Source organism: Vicugna pacos, chromosome 32 (assembly GCF_048564905.1).
Source record: "Vicugna pacos chromosome 32, VicPac4, whole genome shotgun sequence".
NCBI classification, from domain to species: domain Eukaryota; kingdom Metazoa; phylum Chordata; class Mammalia; order Artiodactyla; family Camelidae; genus Vicugna; species Vicugna pacos.
Genome location: NC_133018.1, coordinates 16,424,741 through 16,446,845, shown reverse-complemented (window position 1 = coordinate 16,446,845; position 22,105 = coordinate 16,424,741). Strand labels below are relative to the sequence as shown.

Genomic DNA, 22,105 nt, shown 5'->3' with positions numbered 1-22,105 from the left:
CCTGTCCCCCTGCCCACCCCTTTCTCCCCAGGCTACTGTGCTCTTTCTGAAGCATAAATATGAACATAACCCTCACCTGCTTAAAAAAATCTGCCAATGTGCGTTCCCTGGAGAGAGGAAAGAGCTTGACATGGTCTGAAACTGACCGATTGGGTTTCAAGGCAGGGAAACGAATGGAATCTCACTTTAGAAGCTTATTGCGTTGTCCAGGGGGAGGTGATAATGAGTTGGGCCAGGGGAGGCTGGGAGGTGAAAAGAAGTAGATGAATTCAAGGCCTATGGCTGATGGTTAGAATGTGGGACAGGAGGGAAAGAGGGAAATCAAAGCTGTCTCTCCGTTCTCAGTAGCGGGTTACTGATAAGCACGCAGTTGAAGGGCCCCTGCTGAGATACTAGAAGTGGTTTCTTATCTTGATCTGAGTGGTGGCTACAGGGGCATATGCAAATGCATAAACTCTACCCAGCCATACATCCAGGTGTCTTAGATCGAGTTCCCAGAGAAACAGATTCTGAGATGAACACGTACGTACAGGAAGTTTACTAGAGGGTAATTCTCAGGAGCAACACCTGGAAAAGATGTGAAAGAAACGGGACTGAGCAGAAAGAAAAGCTGAAGTGTGTTACAGTCACAGCAAAGACTTCAGCCAACCCACAGGAGCACTGGAGCTGTGTGATGGCCGTTCTGAGTTGTGCTCAGCTGAAGCAAGGGACCAGACCTCTAAACCCCTAATGCCAGTCAGTCATTACATGCAAGCAGCCCCAGGAAAAAGGGTATCACCATGGACAAAGCAGCCTCCCTTTAACTGAGGGTGATGCTCAAGCAGGGACCCAAGTGAGCGTTGTCAGCAGCAACACTCCCGCCAGCCGAGGAGGTGAATGTCTCAGTCCTGAAGCGGGGATCTGGGTGGCGCATAACAGTATCCACTACACTTCAAGTCTGTGCACTTCATCGTGTGTAAGTTACATCCGCTGGAATAATCAAGGAAATGGAAGGACACTCAGATTTCTAGCCACGTCTGGTGGATGGTGTACCCTGTGATTTTTGCTATTCATACTCATATCATTAGCAATTCTGATTTGAGGTTCATCTCCCCTACTGTAATAACAGCTCACATTTATTGAACATTCACTATGTACTGGGCATTAACTGAGTACTTTTCAGCCGTCATTTCATTGGAGCATCATTATAGCCCTAGGATGTAGGTATTCTTATTATCGCCACTTTTTACAGGTGGAAGGAGCTGTTATTGGCTCCTTCCCCTGCCCTCTCCAAGCTCACCTTTCATATCCCAGGGTAGAGGAAGAGGGATTTCTCTAGAGCTGTATCCTCTCTGGTCTGGGGCCAAAATGGCAAAAACAGAGAATGGATTTTGTAGTAGCAACTGCTCTCCTCCCTCCCCACATTCTTTTCTCCTCTTCTTCCACAGCAGCAGAGTTTTTAGGTAGGCACATCGCCAGAGTCTGAAGACTACATTTCCCAATCTCCCCTGTGACCATGTGACTAAGTTATGACAATGGCATTCACTTGTATTTCATGCATGAATTTGCATGTTCAACCTCGACAACCTTCATTTGTCTGTTGGGTCCAGAGTCCCCATGAGCTATCTCCCTCCTGCTTTACATCTGGCAAAGAGGATGGAAAAAAATGTTGTGATATTAGGCATTTGGCAGAATTTGGGTGAAAGCTCCTGTCCCCTGAGTAAGCTTTAAGACTGGGTATGGCTTTCCTTCATGGAGAAGGCTCCTAAGAGCCACAAGTCCAACAGAGCTACATCTTGTCTGAATACAAGATGAATGATGAAGATGAGCAGGTAACGGGCTCCCTAGTTTTCGTACCTTTCAATGGGGGAGTGTTCAGAGCTCTGCGGACCTCTGGGTGCCTGGAAGGAAACGGGCTGATATGAGGTAACATGGGTTCAACATTGCTGAGGGAGATCAGGAGTCAACCCATGAATTTGACCCAGTTCCAAGAAGAGAGTCAGAGAAGGAAACCCTAGTGTTTCGAGAAGGAAGGACCTTGAACTACCCACCCTTCCATTTCCTCTCCACCATGGATTTAATTCCTTTTCTAACCAGCCTAGACCCCACGATCAAGGCTACAAGTCACTCATTAGTTGATGTCTTCATCTTTCCTGCCCATTTGTCCATGTAGTCCATTCAGTTTTGGATCAGCAAAGACCCCTTTTGTTGCAAGTGGTAGAGACCCAATTCCAATTAGTCTAAGCAAAAATAAGTAGACTGTAATGGCCCATAAGAGTCTAGGGGTAGCTAATGTCAGGCACAGGTGATTCTCAGAATCCAGATGATGCCAAAAGTTGTGTCAGTTAGTTTATGCCACCTAACAAACCATCCCCCAAAACCCATTAATTTGCTTGTGGTTCTGTGGATCAGCCAAGCAGTTTTTCTGCTCTGAGCTGGCTCCCCCGAAGCTGAAGGTCTACAACATCCTCACTAACATGTCTGGCAATTGGCTCAATATCAACTGGAAAAACAGGAATGCCTTAACTACTTGTTCTTCATTATCCAACAGGCTAATGTGGGCTGGTTCAATGGTTACTGGGTTGTATAAGTAGCAAGAGAAAGGGCAAGCCCCAAAATAAGCCTCTTCTTGCATCATGTTTGCTGATGTCTCACTGGTCAAAACAAGTCACGTTCCCAAGCCCTGCTTCAAGGGATGGAGAAATAGGCTCTACCTCGTGAAGAAAGGAACTGCAAAGTCAGCATTGCAGAGGGGTGCATACAGGAATGGGAAAAATTTGAGAAGCTTGTTTAAAATTTCTTGGATAATCTCTCTCCACTTAGCATAGAAAATGACCCTGCTCTCTACGGGGCATTCTCCGCTGCTCCAGAGGAGCCTCTGTTGGCATCCACTCAGCCATCAGGATGCACAGCAGACATGGATGTTCCAGGGAGTTAACACCCCAGGGGGCAAGCCTTGACCAATGGAAAGACAGGAACCAGTGAGTGCATACTCCCCTCTTCCACTGCTCTTCCACCTCTCTGGTGTATAATTTTGAGGCACATTCTGCTTGGCTCCTCAGAGGGTCCCCAGTGGGATCAAACCTCAGCTGCCCACAGTAGTAATCAATTTCATAATATTTCTTGGATTGGTTTTTCCCTCCTTCTCAATTCCCCAGCCCTGTCCAACGGGATCATTTCCCAAAACAAGTCTCATATAAATCCTTGTCTCAGACTCTGCATTTGGAAGAACCCACACTCAGATAACACTCATCTTTATTTCCCTCCTTGCCAAAACCTAGTCCACACCCTCCCTACCAACTAGCTCTTCTGCCACTCCCATAGAAATGTACTCAGCTGGGTGGCATTTTGACAAACCATAAAGCCAGCATACAGCCGACTCCATGATCCCTTTTTAAATCTTGAAAGCTGCTGAACTCCCAGAGATTTCATGAAGATGAATCCAAATTAATATGTGAGGTCTCTTGAACAAGGTGGTAGTTACCAGTGGGGAAAGGAAGGGGGAGGGGCAAGATAGGCATAAGGGATTAAGAGGTACTGTGTATAAAATAAATAAGCTACAAAGATATATTGTACAGCACAGGGATTACAGCCAATATATTTTAATAACTTTAAATCGAGTATAACCTATAAAAATATTGAATCACTAAGTTGGACACCTGAAACCAATATAATATTGTAAATCAATTATGCTTAAAAAAATTTAACCAATATGTAAGGTCTGAATGTTTATTGTTGGAATAACTTTTATATTGCCTTGAATTTCATTATTTGTCATTATAAACACATGGCAAATGTTTAGAGTCTCACTTTATTGTTGACCTACATTTGTGAAATTGCTACTACTCTTCAAACTCTTATAATATGGGACTATTTAAGGACCAAACACAGGAAACAGGGGGACTTACAGAATTTGTCATTAAAAAGATGATTCTTTCCATCTGGGGTTAGCCGGTTTGAAAACAAATTGAAACGTGTCATGATTGAGCTTTGTTTTTTTTCAAAATAGTGTTCAAAACAATAAACCTATCTCTTCCTCTAGCTCACGCCCTGTCTTTGTCCTCCCTTTCATGAAACTTCTTGAAAGGATTCTCTACACTTCTGCTGCTAGAGGAAGTGCTGGGAATGAATGAGTGAATAGCACTCCCAGATTCAGGAGTGAATGGCCAGTCCAGGTAGATCTCTCACCTCCCCACTCCTTCCCCTCCCCCAAGACAGATCTGACAGCTGAGTCCTGGGCCACACCCTTCTCAGCCTTATCCTCTGCTGTGCCCTCTGCCTCCTGGCTGCATCCCCAGTCTTTTAAGACTCATCTTAAGCAGGTGTCCACTAACACCACAGGTGACCCAAAGGAAACTCTTCTGCCTGAATTTCCACCAGGTCTCTGTGCCTTTTTTTCTACCTAGCACAGGTGACACTGGATTCTCAGAGTCTCTTGGCTGCTCTGGGAGCCCTTTGGGATAGGAACCACGTCTTCTTTTGTCTTCTTAGCATCGTGTCTGGCACCCAGGGGGCACTCAATAGATGTTTATTGACTGAATAATAATACTTGCACTTACTTAACACTTTCTCTGCTAACTGTTCTCATGCATAATCTGCACAGCAACCTTTCGGATAAGGATTATTATTATTAAACCTATTTTAAGGATTAATTATGTAAGGATCAAAGAATTTAAGAGTCTGGTAAAAGGCAGACTGGAATTCCAGAGCTCGTTTTGTGTGACCCTAGAATTCCCACTGTTCAGCCCAGCCTTGAGCAAGTCCTTCCTCTTTGGGACCTGTATCGTATGACAAGGTGGGGCGATTGGATTGCGGATACCATCCAGCTCCCATCTGCTGGGGAAGTTGCCTCATCCGGGGCCAAACTCAAGCCAGTTTCAGTTTCCAAATCATAAAAAGGAAACTAAAACTTTAGAAATGAAACCTTCAGTGGAAAGGCTGAGCGAAAGCCACTCCTGTTAAGGTGGCCCCAGACCTTCCAGGCTAAACTCGGTGTCCTTCAGTGCCCCTGCTGCAGTGGACGCTCTCCAAAAAGAGGTGCCCCAGGTCAGCCAGACACCCTGGTGTCCTCTGCACTCTGGTCCTTTATTCCACAGGGTGCCGGAGGTCAGCTGAAGAGGAGCCCCCTTAAAGAAGAGGGTGTGTGCCACGAGCTGCGTAGGTGTGTGGCTATATATCTCCAACACTGGTACCCTCAGGACAGAGATGGCACTGCCACAGGAGCTGTTTGACACCCCTGCTTCCAAGCTGACTGCCTTCGTGCATCACTGCCTGCACCCCAGTCAGGAGTGGAAAAAGGAGGTGCTGGAGGTTGTGAGGACTGTGGGGCATTCCCTGAGAAAGAACTGCTTCCAGAGGAAGAGCAGCCTGGACAAGGAGGTGCGGGTGCAGAAGGTGATCAAGGTGAGACTGGTGCCCTCCATCCCTGGGCCACGCACAACCGAGCATGAGGGTCCACGTCCCTGAGGATGCTGGCAGACCTCTTGCCTCATTATCCCTAGCCCATGCCACTGACATCTCAAGACCTTCCACCTAGCTGCCGGCACCCCAATGCACTGCTGCCTTGAGCAGAATGAGTCCAGTAAGGAAGCCAATGATAATAGTTCACTTTTTTGGATGCACTAGCCTAGCCCCTTAACATGTATTATCTCTAATTTGCGTACCCTGTGTGGTATGTATTACTCTTTCCCCATTTTACAGATGAGCAAAATGGAAACTCAGTGACGACAAGGTTCGTAACAACCAAATGCAATGCAAGGTCTCTGATTGGATCTTAGTGTGAATGGACCATCTGTGAAATATAATTTGAGGACAGCTGGGAAATTTCAATATGGCCTGAATATTAGATAACATATATAAGGGAATTTTTTTTAAGGTGTAGTAGTTTTGTGGTTATGGGGGGAAATGTTCTCTTTGTTGGACCCAAATGCTAAAGTATTTAGGGACTAAGTTCCTTAGTGTCTGTATTTACTTTAAAGTGGCTTCGTTGAAACAAGTGTAGCAAAAAATTTAGACTTGTTGAATCTGACTGTTTGGCGCTATAAGTGTTCATTGTATTTGCTTTCTATTTTTCTATGTTTAAATTTTTTGATAATGAAAAGTTTTTCTTTACTGAAAGCTCAGAGAGGTAAGTTAACTTGCCCAAGGTCACACAATTAGTGGTGAAGCTAGGATTTGAACCAAGATCTATCTTACTCCACTCCAGGCTGCCTCCATGGAGATTTTTTTCCCCCAAGTCCTTCCTCCAGCTGCTTCATGTCACCTCCCCTAGCTAGGATCATAATTCAAGAGGGTCAAGCAATTAGAAAGGTGTGATGAGAAAAACAACTTTTAAGGAAAATAATTTTGCTTTCCTCGCATTTTACAGTATGATGACCCAACTCATACCCAGAATCTGGACACTTAGATAAGGGCTTGAGTTTAGGATGCCCCCGCAAGTCCCTGCTTTGCCTTTCCTGGGGCACCTTTTAAAATAACCACTTTAGAGTTAAGCTTGTGAAAAGCTGGTAACCTCCACCCCAACCACCTTATAAGTAACAGGTGCTTCTACCCTGCTCTGTGGCTCATTTCTGGCTGGGACAGAGGACTGCTCTTTCCCTGGCTCACTTGCGTCTCCTGACTTTTGGGATCTGTAAGTAATCAATCTTACGACTACTTTCCTTGTATGGGTGTATTGAAACTGGGCCTTCCATCCAAACAACTGGGTAGGTTTCATTTCCCCACAGAGGGAGTTTGGATGCTAAGGGAGCTACCTGCCCACACTGTGTGGGTGGCTTGTGCCCCCTCATTCATCAGGTCATAATCTACATATTCTTTTGGGGTTTTTCCCCCCTTTTTGGGGGGGATGCAGTAATTAGGTTTCTTTACTGATTAATTATTTCTCTATTTTAATGAAGGTACCGGGGATTGACCCCAGGACCTTGTGCATGCTAAGCACACACACTAGCTATACCCTCCCACCAACATATTCTTAATTCAATCACCAGCTCCAGTTTCCCAACACAAAAGGCCCTGGAGACAGACTATCTTGGCCAATCCTGCACGTAAACACTAAGGAAACAGAGGCACAGAGAGGGTGAGCGACTTCCCAAGTTCACACAGCGAGCTGGGGACAAAGGCAAGACTCTCATTAGGACTCCTGATTCCCAGCTCAATGCTCTAGTTCTGCCTTGAAGCTTCAGGGCCAAATCACTTCTTTACTCTTATCCTTAGCACCTGGATCCTGAAGCCATACAATTTAAGTGAGAAACCATACATTTTGACATCAGAAGTGGGTTTGACTCTTGGCATCTTCTCTTACAGCTGTGTGACCTTAGATTTACGATCTTTTCTCTCAAACCCTTAGTCTTCTCATCTGTAATTGGGGTGACACTGTCATCACCTTCATCATCTGTCTCTCATCAAGTAAATGGGGTGATGCAGGCTACAAGATTAGTCAATGCTCAAAAACAAAAACATCGATATAAGTTCTTGTTCGAACTTTCTTCTGGGCCTGGGACATCAGTGTGACTCATGTAGACCCTCCCAGACCACCCCCATGAAAACCCTGAGAATAATGGGGTTGGAGTGGGGGATGTCTGGGGATGAGAGGATACCTCAAACAATATGAGGTTTGAAGGCAGGAAGTGGTATTTACCCATCCCTCAGATCCTGACTGCAGACCACAGCCATTTCTTCATCCTTGAAACCAATCGGTAATAGAGACACCCAAAAAGCAATGGTCAATGAGAAGTTAACATTTTATTTGGGCTCTAAACCCTCCCCTCAACCCCTGAAAATCTGGTGAGCTGTGCTGGTCCACATGAGTGCGTGCTTGTCTTTAAATAGTTTAGATTCTAACTGAAGCAACTCATGAAGCCTATGCTAGAATACCCTTCTCTCTCTGCCTGTATCTTAGTACAGGGAAAGGCAAGGAGGGCAGCCTAGGAACAGCCTTCAAGGGGGATGTGCCCTTCATCCACACACAGGGTGCCGTCCCCGGCCCTCTCACATAGGGTGGAAACCCTGAGTCTGGATGCAATTGGAGAAAGAAAATGGAAAACGAAGAGGGAAAAAAAAGATGGCAGACTCCTCCTCCACAGAAGTGGGGTCTGGCACGTAGGCTTGTGTCACAGGGAAGAAAGAAGTAGAGAAACCACACCGTGTGCTCTGACCCTCTATCTGACCGTGGCTATGAGTCCTGGCTATGAGTCCATGGCAAGATGGTTAACCCCCAACTTCCTCCCTTTTCTTATCTGTACCAGGAGGATAATGATACTAGTTCCCCCACCTCAATCAGTGGGGATGAGGGTAAAAGATATCAGATGTATAAAGGGCTTTCAGTAGTGCCAGACAGTGAGGGCTCAGCTGCTGACAGCTGGGTTAGGATCAACTCCACCCACCAGCAGAGGAAGCCGACCTGAGGTCTGATGTATCCCTGGAAAATTTCACCTCCCGACCTGGAGTGAGAAAGAGAGAAGGACAGAGAGTTGGAGGGCTTTGTATATTAGAGGAAACAGGTTTGGAGAGCAAGTCTAGAATCTCAGAGCATGAAAAGGATCCCTTAAAAAATCATCCAGCTCAGGCTCCTTCTGTTCAGATGGGAAAGTTGAATCCCAGGCAGCAGAAGAGCTGATCTAAGTCAGCAAGATGAAGAGCAGGAAGAGAGATGTATTGCTGACTTTCTGAGGGCTGGGCACCACGATCTTTTCTAATCCTCCCAATAACCTGGTGACTCACACTCCATCATTTCACGTTACAGAAGGATCCCACAGCTGAGAAACAGGTGCCAGAGGCGAGGTCAAAATCGGGCTGCCCCATTCCCCAGCCCATGGCTGTTATCCATCAGGCAATCCTGTGCCCCGCTATTTAATGTCATAAAATTGCTCAGACCCCTCACTTCCCACACCCCAGGATCCTCAAACCACTCTGTGGAGTAGACAAGTCTGTTCGCTCAGAAAGGGATCACTCCTCAAATAAGGTGGAGTCTCAGAAGCAGAGCAGGGTAGGGAATAAGAAACCTGGCTGTGGTAAGTCAGAAACAGAAAGAAAAATACCATATGATATCATTTATATTTGGAATCTTAAAAAAAAAGAAAGAAAAAGATGAACGTATTTACAAAACAGAGACAGACTCAAAGACATAGGATCAAATTCTTGGTTCCCAGAGGGGAAAGGGAGTGGGAAGAGATAGACTGGGAGTTCAGGATTTGTAGATACTAACTACTATATATAAACATAGATGAACAACAAGGCCCTACTGTATAGCACAGGGAACTATATTTAATACCTTGTAATGGCCTATAATGAAAAAGAATATGAAAAGGAATATATATGTATAAATGAATCATTATACTGTACACCAGAAATTAACACAACATTGTAAACTGACTGATTTCAATTCAATTTTCTTTTTTAAAAGCAGGGGAGGGGAGAGTATAGCTCAGTAGTAGATTGGTCCTAGGTTCAATCCCCAGTACCTCAATTTAAAAAAAACAAATAAACCTACTTACTGCCCCCCTCAAAAGAGGAAAATATAGGCTGTGGAGTCAGCCTACTTGGGTTCAGACCACCCCTGTGTGACCCTGGACAAGCTGCTTGTCCTCTAGAGATCTCTTGTTTTCTCCTCTTTGAAGAGGGATGTTAGCAGTAACCACCCATCCCTGAGGGCGGTGGTGGGCATTAAACAGGATAATTCGTCCGGGTAGAGAGCCTCAGGGATTGCCTGGTCCAGGTAGAGGCCTTGGGGTGATGGGACTCTTTGTTCCGCAGGTGGGCTCCTTCGGGAATGGCACCGTGCTCAGAAACACCACGGAGGTGGAGCTGGTGGTGTTCCTGAGCTGTTTCCGCAGCTTCCAGGAGGAGGCCAAGCACCACCAGCGCATTCTGAACCTGATTTATGAAAAGCTGCTGTATTGCCAGGACCTGCTGGCCCTCCAGCTCCAGGACCTCAGGCTGGTCCGGGGAAACCCCTGTGAAGTTGTCTCCTTCACCGTGCAGACCAGGGAGACTGGAGAGCCCATCACCGTCACCCTCGTGCCTGCCTTCGGGGCGCTGAGTAAGCGGAGGGGAACCCACCCGACTCACATTCCCGCCCTCCCTGCAGGACCCTCAGCTCCCTCAGCTCCCGGTCATGGCCACGTGCAGACACCCGCATTCACGCGTTCAGCCCATGTCCTGCGCTGGGCGCTGTGCCCCCCGCAGTGCCTGGGACTGACCCAACTGTGGCTGTCCCGTGGCTCAACTTGGGAAACAGAGGTATCAAAGAATCACGCACTTAAATATATGCTTGGAGAGGAGGTGAGACCCAGGGAGGGAAAGGAGTAAGCGCAGCCCCGGCTGCTCCCGGAGCGTTCCCGGGGCAAGGGGGCGGGGCACGGCCCGGGCTCTCCCGCAGGCCGACCCTGAGACCCGGGTCTGAGGCTAAGCAGGCCCAGCCAACGCTGTCAGCGGAGTCAGGCAGTGAGACGGCAGGGAAGGAGCATTGTAAGGTGCACACCGAAAAAGTCAGCGTGGTCAGCCCCTGGGCTTGTGACCCTGGAGAACTGCGGTCAAAGTACGGAGCACCGCTCAACCGACCGTGTCCCACGTGGGATGTCGGAATGTTCCGCCCACCAGCTTCGCAGCCGTTGGCTGAGGGAGCGGGAGCCGTTAGCGGTAGTGACACCTGCCCACCTTTGAGCACATGGGCTATCTCCCAGCCCAGCTCTCTTATCTGGAACTGGTTCTCCCCTGTGATGATGGAGGTTCCAAATCACTGAGAGAGCGCGATCCAAAACAAACATTAAGGGAAACTGAGGGTGTTGGGCACAGCAAGAAAAGAGGACAGTCCTTGAGTTGCCTGACGAATAGAAAACCCACTTTTGATTCTCCCTAAAAGGACAATCGAGAAGGGAAACCTTTAGTCTCTTAGGCTATGTGGTCCCAGGCTCCCCTGGAGAGAAACTCCAGTGAATTAGGCTCTCCCCCACCAGCTAACTCATCAACCTGGGGCTTCCTAAGCCCTTACTCTCTCCCTTTTGCCTCCTCTCTCCTCAGAGCCTTATCATCCCAAATATCAGCCCCCGCCAGAGGTCTATGTGAGTCTGATTAAGGCCTGCAATGTCCCTGGAAATTTCTCCCCATCCTTCAGTGAGCTGCAGAAAATCTTCATCAAACACCGGCCAGCAAAGCTAAAGAGCCTCCTGCGGCTGGTAAAACACTGGTACCTGGAGGTGAGGCGGCTACTAGGATGAGGGCAGGAGGGGAAGATGGAGGAGGGAGGGTAAGAAAAGGCAGGAGTGATGTCTGTCATCTCAGCAAACAGCACCCAGGGGCGATGGAGGTGGGGTGGGAGAGAATGCTAGTCATTTGAAATGTTCAGTGAAATATGGGAAGAAGATGGAAATGAAGGAGGATAAGAAGAGGGAGAGGAGACAGAAACAGAGAAGGAAGGAGAAAAATAAGGAGCGTACAGTATTTCAACAAACAGTCCTTGTAATGGTCCGGCTACAGTCCAGTGCTGGCTAATGTTAGCTTCTCTGGGTTCTCTGGATGTTAATCTCAGCTGAGTCAGAACTAACAAGAGGAAAGATTCATTTAAGTCCATCCTGCACCTATTCCCCCTTCCAAATGATTGGAGTAGCATCCTGTCTCCTGACCCTTACTGAGTGAGCACATTCAGACAACAGCTTCTTTTTGGATTTTTATATTTGAGATCTGCATAGTGTCTGCCAAGTGTATTTCAAAATACCCAGATGGACAGAGTCATCTGGACTTGTGAAAGGAAGACTCAGAAACAGACAAAAAAAAGAAAAGAAAAGAAAAGAGACGCTTTCTTATTTTAAAAAATGATGAGTTGGATTTTAGAAAGACTGGCTTGATTAAAAAAGAAAAAAAAGTATTTAAAGATAAAAATCAGAAAATTACCAAAGTTAGTTTACAGTTAGTACGTTCATGATAGAAAAACAGCAGTTTTCTCACATGATTATCGCCTCAACCAAGGTTGTGATGTATCTTCAAAAATTAGCATCACCAAAGCCAAGAATGAAATTGGTTTCTTTGGTCAGGCACATAACAGCAAACGACCCTAGGTTCTGCTGGATTTGGAAAACGAGAACTCAACAAAATGATGGGGTGCTTTGCTTGTTTGTTTGACTAAGGGTACATATAATATGCACATTTATGCTAATGTCCACAGAACAACACACCAATTTTACTTCTATAGCTCTTCCTTTGTTCAAATCTTTGCTTCTAAGACAAGAATTTGACTACATATGGTTTTGTGAAACAGTTTTTTGATTCACTATTATTAATTTGACGTTTTCTTTTATGTGAGTTTTATTTAGCTAGGTGTTACAAGATGTGTTAATCAATACACAAGGACACAAAGAGTTTATATTATGCATGTTAAACAAAACTAGAGTCCTCTGATGTTAAAAAGGTTACTAGTTCATTTTTGGCTGCAGACTTCATAACGTCCTAGGAGTTGTCATTTACCTTCATGGTTCAAAAGTATTTCATGGTTCTTACCAATTCATCTGCTGGGGTCAGGGACCAAGGAACATGTAAGTTAGCATCTCTGGGTTCTATCTGCCAAATCTTACCTGTAAGCGGATATCACTGATTTCAGAAATGCCCAAGTTTATTCATGCTTGTGACCTACCAAAAAAAGTGTTCTTTTGACTGTCTGCAGTGCTGGGCTTTCAAAAGCTTTGCAACAGTAACAGTTTCCAAGAGAGACTTTATAAGAATCATTTCCACATCAAAAGAGTTGTCCTTGATTTTTTTGTTTTTTGGGTTTGGGTTTTGGTTTGTTTTTTATTTATCAACAAACTGATGTTTATTTTCAATCTTTTGAAGTAGTTAATTTAATGCCATTCTGGGAACAAGATGAGACTTTGGTTTTTTTTTGTTAATTTGTTTTGTCATTTTAAGTGTACAATTTAGTGGCATTAATTGCATTCACAATGTTGTATAAATATCACCACTATCTATTTCCAGAATTTTTTTTTTTTATCATCCCAGACAGAAACTCCTCTTTCTATCCTCCCCCTGGTCATGATAATGTCTGTTATATTTTCTGTCTCTATGAATTTGGCTACTCTAAGTACCTCTTATAGGTGGAGTCATGCACTATTTGTCCTTTGGTGTCTGATTCTTAATCATGAGATTAGCAATACCTAATTGAGATTTCTGACATGAATACAAATTTACTTATAAATTAGATGTATTGATTTATCTAATCATATCCTAGTAGGAAGGAGGACAAATTTTTCTGAACGTACATCAACACTACATAGTCCTGAAAAGGATCTTAATATAAAGACACTTTGTGAATATTCAACCATCATTCTAAATAGTTTTGTAAGCAAAACCAACTTAGATATGCTATTATTTTACAGAATAATTATATTTGTTTTCCTGAGGATTTGTTACTTCATGATCTATACTAGGAATTTGTATGGGGATTTTCAGATTCTGAGGTGTCAGGTAGAATGATCTATCATCTAAAGAATGTATCTTAGCTTGTACATGGATAGCTGTATATTGATGGTAGGAGATTCAGCAGAAACAAAGGGTTTTTTCTTCTTCTCCTATAGCCATTAAAAATAGAGCATTAACCTGGGTGATTAATTCTCATTTTGTTAAGCAATCTGCTTTTATGAATTCATCTCCCTTTTTTAAAACTAACTTATTTTATAGACTTGTTTTTTGTTTTGTGTGTATGATTTTTCTTTGGAGGGAGAGGTAATTAGGTTTTTGTTTACTGATTTTAATGGAGGTACTGGGGATTGAACTCAGGTTTGAGCATGCTAAGCACACACTCTACCAATGAGCTATAGACCCTCCCCACCCCAAGTCACCTACTTCTGAACTAAAACATTCTGGTAAATTCAAAAGTCCCTTTGGCAGCCATATGAATCTTTATCTACAAATTTATTACACTCCATTAATTTCCTATAGTGGAGTTGTGAGGAAGAGGTCTTTCTGCAGATATAGTATATCGTAATGAGACCACTCTTTTGTGAAATGCTTTTTTCACTTATGTACACAAAGACAAAAGGAACTGACAGCTTTGGTTTTACTACTTTAATTATGGGTCCAAAATAAACACAGCATAATATCTAATAGTCCATCAGCTCCTAATTTTATAGGGCTGTTTTTCAGGAGTCGTGAACACACATACACAGACACACACACACACACACACACCAATTTTTGAGTGATTTAAATTTGTAATGGCATGAAAGACAACAATAATGGAGCTCCCAGGAGATATCTGAATTCTCAAGACAAACAGACCGAAAGAGAGAGAGAGAAACACAAAAATACAAATTCTCATTAACTGCCACCCAGCAGAGATTGATTAAAAAAAAATACAAGTACAATCAAATGAATAAAGGCGTTAGATGTCTAATCACTCTACCCAGGTCAAGAAACAGAGCACTGCAGTCATCTTTCCTCCCCTCCCCAGTGTCCCCCACTGCTATGCTGGAGTCAAAACTCTCTCCCTTCTGTGGATAACCACCATCTTGATTCCCATGATAGTAACTGTCTTCCCAGCAGAGAGTCAATTCCTACCATCTGTCTCCGAGCAGAGGCCACCAGATGATCAAACCATCAAACCAGAGTCCCAGGTTGTAGTCATCAACAGGGACATAAGTGGCCCAACACAATTAAGTACAAGAACCAGAATCAGACTTGACCAAGAATCAGATTTCATCTAGAATCAGAAAGAAAACCAGAGCAGAGGTGGGGAGGGAGTAGAGCAAGTCAGAAGAGTAAAAGCTGTGGTTGTCACCCTCCAAGTTGAAACGGTGGGGCACCTTTGAATCTAAACAGCCCATGGGGTGCATTTCTCAGGCAATGTGGTTTCCTCAGCTTTGGAAATAAGTCCTCTGAAACCGTCTCAGTGGGACCTCCAACTGCAAAAAGAAACTAAGATAAAAATCATATATTAAATCAGAGAAGTTGCCAGGGAATCAGGCTGCAGAAGGAAAGTCTTGATTCAATTAAACAAATACAATAGGTGTTTAAAGAAAAAATGATCACCAAGATTACTGGCTTTAGAGCATCTCTGTTGATGCTGGGGAAAATAGTGATTTTTCTCACATGCTTATATCTGGAAAGGTCATGACACACTGTAACTTCACAAGAGTCAGAGAAATCCAAAACATGAAGAAATCAGAGCATTACTGAACATCAGCACTGGAAGGGAACAGAAATCCTTTCTTCTTTTGTTCTTAATGGACCATTAAATAGTCTATTTAAGATCCTAGAAGGAATGAGTGGCTCATTTTTCCTAAGGCTTATATCTTATGATTATAGGCATTCTGCATTTTCTTTATCATCTAAGTTTTAAGAATCTCATTAGTAAAATCTCACCAGTATTTGAATTGTATTGTCATGAGTTTAAATTCTTTTAAAAAATTATTTTATTAGTGAAGATTTACAGGTTTGTTAGGTGTGAACTCACAAAATGTTACAAAAACAAATTAATTTATAAATACATTTGAATTTCATTTAAAAGATTTTTAAAGTCAAAGATAAAGTTGTTTTTGTTAGTGAGTCAATAACTTACAGGCAAGGGGTGAGGTTTCATTTATTTGGGGGGCTAGAACTAGACAAGATGACCCTGTTCTGTTTGTTTCAAGGTCAAAGTGGGGTTTTGTCCCTTTGACTGTGGGGTGTGATACAATACTTATTTGTAATGGCCAGTGGACAAGATGTCAGTTTTGCTTCCACAAACCAAATAGCTGGAAGTTTGACAGAAATTTTCATTTCCTAGCTCAATGTTAGAGAGGTTTCTAGGCAGGAAGTGACTGATATCAGTTAAGATGCTTTCTTCTGCAATTAACACACACCAAAAAAAAAAGAAAAGAAAAGAAAAGAAAAAAACAGAAAAACCAACTCATACTGGCATAACAAAGAGAATTATCAGCTCATGTGTGAAAACCCACAACAGTGAAGAGGGGACTTCAGATGCTGTTTGGTGAAGACTCCAGCTCTGTTTATAGTACTCTCAGCTTCTCTCAATTCTTACATCACCTTGGTGCTCAGGCTGGTTTCCCTCATGGTGGCAAAATGGCCACATCTGTTCCTGCCCTCACATCCACATACAAGAGGGGACTTTTCTTCCTTCAACCACTGAACAAAAGAATTAGGCTTGACTCAAATTGAGCCAACTTAGATCACAAGGCTTCTCTTGAACCAATCACTTGGCAAGGGGAATAGGTTTGTACTGATGATCCTGTCCAGTTAAGGCCAGCCCTGCAGATGAGGGGCAGATCAATCCCATTCAAACAGCAAGACTACTATACAATGGAGAAGGAAGAAACACCTGTTAGAGAGGCAACCCTGATGCTCACCATAGATTCTCAGCTACTACCTAGTCCTGTAGTCCCCCAACACACACACTATTTTTTGTCTTTTTGGCTAAGAAGACTTTTCTTTAAAGGAAACCTTTCAGAAACCCAAATAAATTTAAATGGAGCTGCTTAGTCTGGGGTGCTGATGGCAGACCCCAACCTGCTCACTCTTTGGGACACCTCTTCATCACTCCATTCCAGGAGTAACATCTATCACAGTCTGAAACCAACTAGACTAACCCAGTCACTTAAATTCTAAAGTAGAGAAACCCATTTAGAGCCAGAGAGGGAAGGTCACTTGGCCAAGTAGGTAGCAGAGCTGGGACAAGAATTTGGATTTTCCAGCTTCTGGTCCAATGTCATCTTTACAAGGAATCTTGGGGTCTCTTCTCTTTCCATGTCTTTCAACAGTACGTGAAAGCTCTGTGCCCCAGGGCCAACCTGCCGCCTCTCTATGCCCTCGAGCTACTGACCATCTATGCCTGGGAAGTGGGTACTCAGGAAAATGAGAATTTCAGACTGGACAGAGGCCTGGTCACTGTGATGAGCCTGCTCAAGGAGTATCAGTCCCTCTGTATCTTCTGGACCAAGTACTACACATTCCAGAACACGATCATCGAGGATTTTGTCAGAAAAGAGCTCAAAAATGAGAGGTACTAGATCACCACATGCCAACCACATCTCAAAGAGGAAAGAAAGAGAGTTGAAGGAAAGGTGGCATCAGGTTTTATGGGTGGGCTTTATTCAGTAGGAAAGCTGACATCTCTCCCCAACAAGGATGACAGCTCAACTTGACTGCCTTTCAAAATTACCAGGGCCTTAGGGGCTAATCCTTTTCCTTGTTCCTGAAGCCACCACTCCACCCTACTTTAGCCCTCTTGCCCTCAGATAATTTCAGTGCTTTTTAGTGACAGTGTGGAAAAGTGGAAAGAATCATGGAGACTCAAGTGTAATCCCAGCTCTGCCATTTTCTCATCTCTGTGAGCCTCCATTCCTCACCTGCAAGACAGGAATGACTGGTATCAGTTACTGTTGCGAGAGCTAGAGGAAATATATGTAGAGGGCCTACGGTATCCAGACTATGGGAGATGCCGGATAAATGTTCAATATTATAGCACACGCTGCCAGTGCCCACTCATACTCCCTGGGCCTTTACCATTTCAAGAAAGACTGGTTCAACCTCCAACTGTCAGCACCTTCGTCCCTTTGTCTGTGGTTTTTCAAGTTCCCCCAGTGACTGGTGGAAGTTGGCATGTAAACACCCCAGCTCCCTCCCATCTCAGATGGAAAGACTCTCTCTGGGTCACATATTCTATACTGGTTCCCAGAGTCCACCCAGTGGGACTAACCCCCAGTTGCTCACAGTGGTAATCACCTTGATTCATGCCTTGTGTTGTCTCACTTTGCCAGTCCCTCACTGGTGCTTCCTGGTATCTCCTTCCAAATAAATGACCTGCACTCAAATTCGTATCCTGGGATCTGCTTCTGGGGGAACCTAGCTAGAGACAACTCTTTATATTAGAAGCAAGCAGTATCACAAGAATGTTTACTGTTCCGTTATGTGACTGTTTTTTACAAGGAAGAAAAATCAGGTCTTCTTATAAAAAGCCTTATTGTAGGGATGCTCAGAAAATTGACCTTGGAAAACCACTGGGACCTGAGCAAACGCATGGACTCCCTCTCTCTCTTTTTGCCACACAGTCCCTTTCCTCTCGCTGCCTCTGCCTCTCTCTCCACACCTGCCCTGCTCCCCTCTTACTCTTAGTTGATGAGGTTGACTCCCATCATCCCCGGTCCAAATTCCAGAGGGAACCAGTCTGTTCACTGGGCACTGGCCCTGCACGTCAGGTCACCTGGTGGGTCACTTTGAGTCAGGTGACCCTACCCCATAGGACAGCCTGGCACTGCTCCCTGACTCCTTTAGGCAGGACCATTTCAGGAAGCCAGGAATGTTGGGAGTTGAGAGCATGGAGCCTAAAGTGTCCAGTTCACAGCAATAACCTTCTGTCACATTCTGTCACATAGATAAGGTAGCAATGCGCACCTGAGTCAAAAGCTCCCAGAGTACAAGGGCCGGGTCTTGATCATGGGTTTGACATCCAACACATGTGGTCACCCTGAGCAGCCCAAGTCGGCTATTAGACCTCCTTCAAGCCAACATTCTTTAAAATATTTATTCATTTACCTAGAGGAGAGATGCTTAGAGGCAGCCCAACCTGTCATCTGTTGAGGCAGGAGAGATGGGTACAAGTCCCATCTTCAGGTTGGGAGAACCTAAGGAGGTTTGTGCTTCAGTTTCCTCATCTGTAAAGTGGGGGAAATCATCATCATCATCATCACCATAGCTCCTTCCTTACAGACTTGTTGTAGGAATTAGAATAGGTTCATTCAGAGTTTGGCCCAGTGCCTCAATAGCCCCCAGTAAATGGCACTGGTGGTATTACTATCATCCAAAGCAGTTCAGCAGCCCTAGCCTCAGCTCACTTATGTAGCCTGCCCAGCAAAACAAAAGCTCTGAACTTAAGAGGCCCACCTGCCTGAGTAGGGTCTACAACTCAAAAATTCCTTGCAAACACTTACAGTACGCTCTCCAAGAGGAATTCTTGGAAATAGAATCCTCCCTGTTCTGTTACTCTCTGGCGATGTTTTGGGGGCCCTCCTGGACTGACTGCTCTGGGCTCTGGACATAGCAGAAGCACAGAGGCTGGAGTAGATGATTGCCAAGAAGGCTTCTTCCTGGCTTACAGGCCCTCAAACTAGAGCGAGCCTGCACACCCTCTCTCTGCATTGCAGGCCCATCATCCTGGATCCGGCTGACCCCACCCACAATGTGGCGAGAGGCTACAAATGGGAAACAGTCGCTCAGAAGGCCAGACAGTGCCTGAAACAAAACTGTTGCTGTGACAACAAGGACCGAGTCTGCAGCTGGAACGTGAAGGTAATGGCTCTTCTCTGGGCTGCCAGGGGCTTGAAGCTCAGAATGAGATAACCACATAGTATTTACTTATTTACTTTGGTGTCAGTGGAGCCAATAGGGCGTGAGTGTCAGCTTGAGGCCTGGCTGCACCACCCACCAGCTCTGTGAACTTGGGGAAATTATTCAACTCTCTGAGCCTCAGATTCCTTATCTTCGAATTCTTGTTTCCCTGTTCTTTCTTCTTTCTGTAACTTTCCAAAGAATCATTGGGATTCTTTGCTGTCAATCATTCTTTGCATAAGTTGAGCCCACACAAGTCAATTCAATCAGCTGTTCTGTGCCAGCACTGGGCTGATGGGAGGTGGCCAATGGGCAACACTGGTACAGAAATAAGGCCTGGCCCCTGCCTGAAGAAACTCACCAGATTTTGTCAGGAAGCAAGTCCATGACACAAACCTGTACGAAACTGCAAATCAGAATCACCAGGGAAGACACTCAGAAAACAAAAAAATGCCATTATAATATTATAATGTGATGCCAAACCTATGGTACAAGTAAAGATTGTAATAATCTATTTTCATCACATTGTGCTTTACAATTTGCAGAGCACTTGTCCAGCAACAGTTCTGCAAAATAGAAAGGTCAAGTACTATTATTATCATTATCTTTAACATTATTATCCCCACTTTACAGATGAGGAAACTGAGGCTCAGAGAAATTAAGGTGATTAACCAAGGTCACACTGCTAAGAAGCAGCAGAGCCAGGATTCACATCCAGGTCTTTGTGGGGCTGTGGAATCAAAAAACAAATGTCATCAGAAGTCACCAAGGAAGATTCCTTGAAGTGAGGGCTTGAGGTGGGCCCTAAAAGCCAGGGAGGGATGTAGACTCAGAATGAAGGGCCCTCCATCCAGGTAGAGGGTCAGGGCAAAGGACTGGAGGAGTGTGCAAAAGACTAAGCTACTTGGAGCAGAAGGCAGAAGCAGACTCCGAGGATCAGGCACAGACATTACAAACTGGGGCCATACCAGCCAGAGGAGGCCCACAGATGGGCTAAAAAGTATATCCCTTTGCATTTTTCCTGAATATAAAAACCCTCATGCATAGATTTTCATCTTGAAAAATCAGAAGAGTTGGCAACGCTAGGCCTCTTCCTTCCTGAAAGAAAAAAGGATCAGCTTGAACGGATCAGCTAGGGGTCTGCCTACCATCCCCCTCCCCCAGCACCTTCCAGATGGTGTTCTTCTGCCACCTGGGGCTCTCGGGCCCTTGAGTGTGGCCTCAGGTGGTGATGAACAGACTTTGGAGTCTGACTGACCTCAGTTCAGATAACCTGCTCTGCTCCTTGCTCCTTTTGTAATAGGAATTGTTAGTAAATAACTTAACCCTGCTCAACCATGGTTTCTTCATCTGTAAAATGGGCTAATAGAACCAACCTCACAGGGCCGTCGCAAGAATAAAATGTGTTAAGAAGACTATGAATGGTGCCCAGCCCAGAGCCTGGAAAGGGGTTGGCATCCCCTAAATGTGTGCTGCTGCTGCTGTTGTTGCAACGATGAGGACAGGTGAAGGGAACTTTTGCACTCAGACAGGGATGTGGACTTAACCCATCTCTCTCCTCTCCCTTCCAGAGCACACGAGACATCCAAGTGACAGTGGAGCAGTGGGGTTACCCTGATTTAACTCTCACGGTGAACCCTTACGAGCCCATAAAGAAGGTTAAAGAGGAGATCCAGGAGACATTGGGCTCCTCGGCTGTACTGCGTCTGTCCTTCCAGGAGCCCAGCGGGGAGCGGCAGCTTCTCAGGAGCCGCGACTCCTTGGCCAGTTATGGGATCTTCTCCAACACCCGCATCTGTCTGCTGGAGACCGTCCCTCCTGAGATCCAGCTCTTTGTGGAGAATCCCAGTGGTTGGAGCCACTCCTATGCTGTTGACCCCAACAGCCTCATCCTGGATCTGAAGCAGCAGATTGAACAGAAGGAGGGGCTGTTCATAGAGGAGCAACAGCTGGAGTTCCAAGGCCAAGTCCTGCAAGATTGGTGGAGGTTGGGGATCTGTGGGTTCCAAGACAGTAGCACCCTTATCCTCTCCAAGAAGAAAGCTGGGGAGGCTCACTTTCTACCCAGATAGTGTCCTCTGGGAGACCTCTCTGTGCATTTCTGCCATGTAATCCAGGTCCCACCAGCTTCCCCTTACCTCGCCAGTGAACAAATGAGGAGGCATATGAGAGACTAGATGCACAAACTGACAATGGCAAGACTGCATTTGACGATAGAATTCTGACCCACCACCTCAGCAGCCACCAGCCAGGAAGCCAAACCACAACCTCTGCATCAGTCAACCCCAAACCATCAGGATTTGGTCAATAACTGCCAGCTTCCCATTTCCCCCCTTCCAACTTAGGACCAACCAAAGAAAGCCAAACATGCTCCCGAACCAATCACATAGGATGCCCTGCTTCTAGTTAGCCCGCCTCCAGCTTCCCCATACAAACAACCACAATTAGGATATACCTGAAGCCGTCCCTTTTCCCCAGTACGAAGCTTCCCCATTGCCCTGACTGTCTTGGAGTCTTTGCCAAACACAAGTGATGGTGGCTGACTCCCTTGCTATTGCAACTTGGAAATAAATAACCTTTGTTCATTCTCTTCTGGGTGGTCTTCATTTCTTTCCACAGGTGCTAAGGCTGTCCTAAGGGGTTAATGTTTAGTCACTTGAGCCTCTCAACTCTGGAAGGTGAAGACCGTGGGGAAACTGAGATGAAGACAGGCAAAGTCTGGGAGAGCGAGGATGACGCAGTGTTAAAAATCCGCTCAATTCCTGAAACAAACACACACAAACAGTACCGAATGCTCCAAGGACTTAAGGAAAGTAATAGC

The 22,105-nt window shown here is 45.1% G+C and overlaps 1 protein-coding gene across 2 annotated transcripts; it reads left to right on the top strand.

Annotated features, from left to right (window-relative positions):
- The first annotated feature begins 5,184 nt into the window (after positions 1–5,184).
- Positions 5,185–21,874, top strand: OASL (2'-5'-oligoadenylate synthetase like). Of its 2 annotated transcripts, XM_015239708.3 has the most exons (6): positions 5,185–5,382; positions 9,730–10,015; positions 10,996–11,171; positions 16,719–16,960; positions 19,101–19,245; positions 20,856–21,874. In XM_015239708.3, the coding sequence occupies exons 1-6, from the start codon at positions 5,185–5,187 to the stop codon at positions 21,354–21,356; spliced, it is 1,548 nt and encodes a 515-aa protein (XP_015095194.2). In that variant the 3' UTR covers positions 21,357–21,874. The 2 variants fall into 2 exon arrangements, with proteins under 2 accessions (XP_015095194.2, XP_072809408.1); XM_072953307.1 differs by lacking the exons at positions 16,719–16,960; positions 20,856–21,874 and having other exon boundaries at positions 19,101–19,239.
- The last annotated feature ends 231 nt before the right edge of the window (positions 21,875–22,105 follow it).

Bases quoted from the DNA above. Each gene is read 5' to 3' on its own strand.
- OASL (XM_015239708.3), top strand. From the start codon at position 5,185: ATGGCACTGCCACAGGAGCTGTTTGACACCCCTGCTTCCAAGCTGACT. The intron at 5,383-9,729 runs GTGAGACTGGTG...TTTGTTCCGCAG, and splicing joins GGGTGCAGAAGGTGATCAAG to GTGGGCTCCTTCGGGAATGG. The intron at 10,016-10,995 runs GTAAGCGGAGGG...CTCTCTCCTCAG, and splicing joins GCCTGCCTTCGGGGCGCTGA to AGCCTTATCATCCCAAATAT.